The sequence below is a fragment of the Hyla sarda genome, chromosome 5 (assembly GCF_029499605.1).
Source record: "Hyla sarda isolate aHylSar1 chromosome 5, aHylSar1.hap1, whole genome shotgun sequence".
In the NCBI taxonomy this organism is placed as follows: domain Eukaryota; kingdom Metazoa; phylum Chordata; class Amphibia; order Anura; family Hylidae; genus Hyla; species Hyla sarda.
The window spans coordinates 14,810,016-14,817,534 of NC_079193.1; the positions used below are offsets into that span (position 1 = coordinate 14,810,016).

At 39.8% G+C, this 7,519-nt stretch overlaps 1 protein-coding gene across 1 annotated transcript in view; it reads left to right on the top strand.

The window, feature by feature from the left end:
* The window catches only part of DGKB (diacylglycerol kinase beta), a 579,157-nt gene extending 572,965 nt beyond the window's left edge, over positions 1–6,192 (top strand). The window contains exon 25 of the mRNA XM_056518908.1: positions 5,292–6,192. Coding sequence (XP_056374883.1) covers positions 5,292–5,399 — 108 coding nt within the window. The 3' untranslated portion in view covers positions 5,400–6,192. The remainder of the gene's footprint in view (positions 1–5,291) is intronic.
* Positions 6,193–7,519: the final 1,327 nt, after the last annotated feature.

A 7,519-nucleotide genomic window follows, 5' to 3' on the forward strand; every position in this document is an offset into this window, starting at 1 on the left:
ATTACTCACTTCCCCTCCAAGCACATCTTCCATACAGACCGAGATCTCCTCTTCATTTCATTCCCTATAATGCCCTGGCCCCACTGTAAAAATTGTTCCTATGAACCAATAAGCATAAAGACAAATCATAGGGGATAAGTAAGAATAGTTTAGTTACATTCCAGGCTGCAAGTGGTCAAATAGGAAACCGGGTAAGAGATGGTTACTCCAGAGCCTCTATGTTAAAACCAAACTTTTTGCGAAGTCAACATTAATCTGATTCCATAGATTAAAGTCAGTAACAATATAAGAACTTTTCCGATCCTTTGTCAAGAAAAATTGCCGATTCCAAAAAAAGAAAAAAAAAGTTCAATTTTCGGCACTAATGGCTCTGCTGTGCGTGACATACTTTTTTATTTAATACGGTTAATATATGGCAGAAGAAAAAAAAAAGATATTCATTATACATTGCAAATGTCAGGTATGTACTTTACAAGAAATATATTTTGCAGGTTCTAATAGACTTTGGTGTTTCTGACCAGGGAAAATGCTTTTTATAAGACGACCACGGGAAGGCTGACAACTGATCTTTAATAAATGATGAATCCTTGTATTAGTCTTAAAGATCTTAAAGGAAAAAAAGACTCTTAATTCTCGGGAAAAACTTTCGGCATCACTAGCCCGAAGGCTACGCGTAACCTTTTTATTACATAATTAGGGATATCTATTATCTTACAACAATGTATCTTAAAGTCACTGGGAAAATGCCACTTTGATAATCACTTTCAATTAGCTTTAAGCCAAGCAGCCGCTCCTAAAATGTCTTCCTTCTTTAATTTTGAATTAGGAAACACTATAGACATAATCTTTCCTGAGTGTGTATAATTTAAGGTAGTTTAGGCTAAAATAAATCAAAAATAGTATAATTGTTGGAGTCGATAGCGCAGTTATACAAGAGTGATATCATTACTAGCTCATTACCCGATTAGACAACTAGTTCATCTTTGGTGGCTTTTGCCGTCAGCTAACCTTTCCTGGTCTTTATAGGTGTCTATTAGATCTATGATGGAGTAAAGCAAAGTGAAAAGTGTTATTTCAGATCGGCAAAAAAAAAAATCAAGGGCCGGTACATTGACGATTAACATTTTAGTCGTCTGGTTTTTCATCATGTAGGATTTTGCTAAACTCTTATTTCTATCTACAGTGGTCCCTCAAGTTACAATATTGATTGGTTCCAGGACGACCATTGTATGTTGAGACCATTGTATGTTGGACCCATTGTATGTTGAGAACGTTGTATGTTTAGAACGTTGTATAACCATTGTATATTGAGACCATTGTATGTTGACTCTATTAAAACCTGATAATTGATTCTAAAGCCCCAAAATGTCATCCAAAAATAGGAAAAAGTGAGAATTGAAAAAAAAAATAGGTAGATAGCTAATATAGATAAAGCAAATCATTACATATAAAAGTAAGAAAGAGCTGCTGAATCACTATTTACAAGTCTAAAAAAAATTTAATAAATACCAACGCTATGGGGATAGTACTTTTGTCTTTATTGAGAGTTAGATAAAAAGGTATAAAATGAGATTTGTCTCAATGACCGATGTAGTAGAGGACATTCGGGACTTCAATAGTGTTACTCAAGGTTAAAGGGCGAGGCAACTACAATAAAAATAATGCAAAAAAGCATGAGGATCAGCCTAAATTAGGTCTGTAAAAACAAATTTTGGCTGATCTTCTTGCTTTTTTTGCATTGTTTTTATTGTAGTTGCCTCGCCCTTTAATCTTGAGAAACACGATTGAAGTCCAGAATTTCCTCTACTACATCGGTCATTGAGACAAATCTAATTTTATACCTTTTTATCTAACTCTCAATAAAGACAAAAGTACTATCCCTATAGCGCTGGTATTTATTTATTTCATTTTTTTGTTTTGTTTTATACTTCCTCTTTTTGGTCTACAGGGATCCATAAAAAATACCTGGCAGCTTAATATTTAGATCCTACTGGAAGCGCTGATATAATTATATATTTTAACTATTTACAAGTCTATGTAGAGGACAGGAGCTTCTTCAGGGTCCTGTACATTACACACAGTGTCCCAAAAAAGTTGCATGGAGCTGTCCTCACCTGGTGTCCAAAGGATCAACTAACCCTGGCACAGGTAAAGAGTAGTACAGAACATGTAGTTCCTCCCTATGCTGTAGGGGGCGCTACCACACAGCCAGCCAGTAAATGCACTTCAGTAATACAGTGAAATGCCCATTCTAATTGGTCAGTTCCAGCCATTGACCCGTTTCGCAGATCTGACTGTCTACAGCATTGTATGTTGAGTCTGGTTTCAAGTTACCGATGGTCCAACAAAACCATGGTATGTTGAAAATAAATATTGTAAATGATTTATTGTAATAAAAAACAAAAAAAATAGCAAAAATATAAAATAATAATCAATATTTTGATGGTGGATCCAACTCAGCAGCTCTGAAGATGTGGATTTGAATTTAACCAGGGACGACAGGGACTGAAGTATTTGTCCAGTATGTTGTCCCTTCTTGTAATTTTTTTTTTTTTTTCATTACTACAAAATATTAAAGGAGTTGTCTGATAATTTTAAACAAATCTTAAAGGTGGCCATGCTGGGATTCAAATGCCGAGTGGGCACTTTCTTGTGTTGAGACAGCAGTGGTGGGGGATCGAGCATGTATTGTATTTTCTGGCGTATAAGACTACTTTTTAATCCAGGAAAATGTTCTCAAAAGTCGGGGGTCGTCTTGTACGCCTGGTGTCGTCTTATAGGGTGAGTGCTGCAGTCGGCTGGGACGCCCAGGGTATGGATAGAGAGAGAGTGGGGAACCCTTGGTATGGATAGAGAGAGAGCGGCGCTGTGCCCAGAAAAACATGCATCTTTCAACCGTCCGGCCCGTCCTTGTGTGTATCCTATTACCGTACCTCTTTCTCTGCCTCTCATATCTCGTTCCTGAGGACTGCATGGACTGAATGTGCAAGATCTGAGAGGCGGCGCAGGAGCGCATGTGCAAAATCTGACAGGCAGCGCTGGTGTGCATTTGCGAGATCAGAGAGGCGAAGAAGGAGGTACGGTAATAGGATACAAAGGTGGGCCAGACGGGTGAAAGAGGCATGTACCACTTTGATAGTCTTGGAGACAGGGAGGGCTGGGAAGACAGGAAGAGCTGACCAATCCAAGCAGGCTTTATATACAACAACTAACCAATCACTGGTAAGGTACCGTACATCGTGGTAGAGGGGTAGTCTTATATGGCGAGTATATCCCAAACTCTATTTTCTAACTGTAAAAGTTGGGGGTCGTCTTATACGCCCAGTCGTCTTATATGCGGAAAAGTGCAGCTTGTGTAAATTCGCCTTGCCAATGGGTGATTTACTACAAATTTAGTTGCCCAATATAGGGCAATAAAGACCAGGGCTGATTTTATAGAGAGGGCAAAAGGGGCAAATGCCCACATAGGGTACTTCACCAGACTGATCAGGAGATCCACAGAGGACTCAGCTGCTAGACTCGGATTGTTGACTTGATCATCTGATCACTGTTATCTGAGCATTGTATAGCACTATTATATATACGCTGTATTGCAGTGTTAAGCAATATATGATTGTTTTACTTTGTGATTTTGTATGCCAAATTGATAAATTTTCCCCAGTCATTTCAGTTTATTTACAGTGTTTTGATATTTTACTGTATAACCTGTACAGAACAACTTAATCATCACTAGAGATGAGCGAATTTGTTCATCGTGAACCGATTTTGCTCCAAACTTCCCTAAAAATTCAGATTTGTCCGAATTCGGAATTTGTGTGATTCGCTTTGGGCGAATTGATCGACAGGAGCAGGTACTCAGAACCCTCAATCCACAGTAGACTCCAAGATTTAGATACTCCAAGATTCTTTATTGTCCTTATAACAACATGTTGCGGGGACTAAACTCCTTCCTCAGGTTACTTTGTCTGTAATGGGAGGAAGGGGAGACTAGTTCCCTTATTTTGGTCAATAAGGTACCTATAGGTGTTGTGTCTTAAAGGAGTACTCCGGCGTGCACTTTTTTCCTTTTATCCCGTCCGGGCTGCAAAATAAAAGAAAACACACTTTCTCTTACCTGCCAATGAGCCCCCGGAGCTCCGGTACACTCTGGTACAGGTGTTCGGTCCCCGGGCTGTATTCTTCTTACTTACTGTTAGCCCAGCACGTCAAACGGAGCTTCAGCCTATCACCGGCCGCAGCGATGTCCCGCCTCGGCCGGTGATAGGCTGAAGCTCCGTGTGACGTGCCGGGCTAACAGGAAGTAAAAAGGATACAGCCCGGGGACCGAACACCTTTACCGGAGTGTACCGGAGCTCCGGGGGCTCGTTGGCAGGTAAGAGAAAGTGTGTTTTCTTATATTTTGCAGTCCGGATAGGATAAAAGAAAAAAAAGTGCGCTCCGGAGTACTCCTTTAAAGGGGTACTCAGCTGAAAAACATCTTATTCTCTATCCAGAGGCACCCCAGACATCTGTGCATGGAGCAAAATCTGCTCCATGCTGGATAACTGGTGACTACGGCCACCACACCCCTTCCATTCATGTCTATGGGAGAAGGCGTGACGGCTACGTAGTAGCCGTCACGCCCCTCCCATAGACATGAATGGAGGAGGTGCGGCATCCGTAGTCGCCAGTCATCCAACACTGAGCAGATTTTGCTCCGTGCACAGATGTCTGGGGTGCCTCTGGATAGAGAATAAGATGTTCACGAACACAGAAGCTCCAAGCTTCTGTATTCCGGATGCTGCCGCTGCCGGCCCAGAGATCAAGGGAGTCGCCAGTGGCAGAGTACCCCTTTAAAGGTGAGCATATTTTCGAATAACACTAGTACTATTATGGCTCCATACAGTGTCACCCTATGAGGTGCTCTGCCTTCTTTTTCTTTCTGTACTACATGTGCTGCTCTTGTTGTACAGGAGCAGGGACTCTTGTCTTTTTAAAGGAGTCCCCGCTTCTGCGATGGATTCTGAATCAAATACAATGGTTGATTTGAGTGCATCCTCTCGATAATAATTTTGGGAGACTCTCACACCTTTCCCGACCACTTACCTCGGGGCATCAGTAGACTGTTATCTGGCTTCTGAATGTTATACGAACCAATAGGTATAATCTTGGTCAACCCTACCAAAAATGATTTCACAGCTCTACCCCCTTGAGCCCCAGTGAAATAAGTATTATATCCTTTCATCTGGTTATTCATGAGGAAATCAGAATAAATGCTAAAGTAACAATGTGTTTTTTCATTCTTCATTTAGATCAAGATTACACACAAGAACCAAGCCCCTATGCTGATGGGACCTCCTCCGAGGAACAGCCTCTTCACATCCTTCATCAAAGGAACAATGAGCAGGAACAAAGAGTGAATAATGTTACATGTATATACATTCAATGGACATATCGGCCTCTTACCATGTGTTGCTGGGCTTAATAGCTGTATTTGGAATAATGGGCTTGTTTTTACTATTTTTTAACTATTATTTTAAGGTTAACTTATAATTCTAATTTATTGTAATGTTTTTTTTATTTTTTTTCCCTACGTCTGGCATGTGCTGTCAGTATTTATTTCTATTGAGCAGCATTACGGCCTGTAATGTTTGCATGCATTTGATTTACAATTCTGCACCTGAATGCTAAGACCAGGCCTGTCGTTTCCACATCGCACGTTTTAACAGGACGAAGCAAAGGAAAAGAAATATTTCACTTTTGTGGGGAACTAACATGTAGCTGTATACACATTTATACACATTTCTACTAAGGATTGGATAATAAAAAACATAATATTATGGTATGTCAATTGCTAAGGGACACCCCAGTCTCTAAAAACATCTCCTATAAGGGAACATACACATAGGAAGTCAAATGGACTGCCCCTAAATTAAATTGGGCTCCAAATTACAGGTTGATATAACGCAGACCCACAACATTTCGATAAGTACATGGAAACCCTGTGCACCCAAGAGCTTACACTCCTTACCCAGCCTTACATCATGTTTCTTCAGTAAATACATCATATTACTTATCCTGTACTGATCCTGAGTTATATCCTGTATTATACTCCAGAGCTGTACTCACTATTCTGCTGGTGAGGTCACTGTGTACATACATTACATTACTTATCCTGTACTGATCCTGAGTTATATCCTGTATTATACTCCAGAGCTGTTCTCACTATTCTGCTGGTGAGGTCACTGTGTACATACATTACATTACTTATCCTGTACTGATCCTGCGTTATGTCCTGTATTATACCCCAGAGCTGTACTCACTATTCTGCTGTGGGGTCACTGTGTACATACATTACATTACTTATCCTTTACTGATCCTGAGTTATATCCTGTATTATACCTCAGAGCTGTACTCACTATTCTGCTGGTGAGGTCACTGTGTATATACATTACATTATTAATTTCAGTGACCTCACCAGCAGAAAACTGACTACAGCTCTGGAGTATAATACGGGATATAATTCAGGATCAGTACAGGATAAGTAATGTAATGTATGTACACAGTGACCCCACCAGCAGAATAGTAAGTGCAGCTCTAAAGTATAATACAGAATATAATTCAGGAACAGTACAGGATAAGTAATGTAATGTATGTACACAGTGACCTCACCACCAGAATAGTGAGTACAGCTCTGGAGTATAATATAGGACGTCTCAGTACATGGAAAACAATGTAATGTATTTACAAACTAACTACAAATATTAGCAGAGTGGAGACTGGGATTTCTCTTTAACAATGATATTGTTGAATAATACACTTCTGTCTGTCATCTGCCGCCATTAGGGGGAGCTCAAGATCTTACTGCATACTGTGTTAACGTTGATCTCTCGGTATTACCAGTCAACATCCATTTTCACAGCGCCCTCTAGCTTTAAGGTCCTGGGATTTATAGCTCAGAATGCTACACAAATATGTCACGAAAGGGATCAGCTCGGAATACTGCACCTATTCACTATACGGTGGACATTGACTTTAATCCATCAACGAGGATGTTCTTGACTTGTGTGTGCGTGTGTGTGTATACTGTATATATATATATTATTTTTTAATTTTTTTATGTTTTATTTATCTGAACATCCTCCATCCCAGAAAAGGTATGCATAAATAATTTGTGCGAATCTATACACCGTGGCACAAAGAACCGATATGATCTTCAGAAACCGCTCGCTTAATAAACTGTTTCCCGCCGAAGATTTACTGACTAAGATGTCGGAGTAATGGGTTAATGCATAATTAATCAAGGACAAGGAACGAAGATTCACACAGCCGAAATAAAGAAATAAATTCCGGCGCTTTTGATCACCTTGGCGTGGGCTCAGATTAGACTCCTGATGCATTAAGTAAACTTATAATAAATAGGCGTCTGTTGCTGGGTAAGATACCGCCAATTTTTATATGGATATTGGGGGTCAATTGATAAAATTGCTACAAAATTTATATTTGTAAATATTTGTAAAGTGAGTTGGTTTCATAGGAA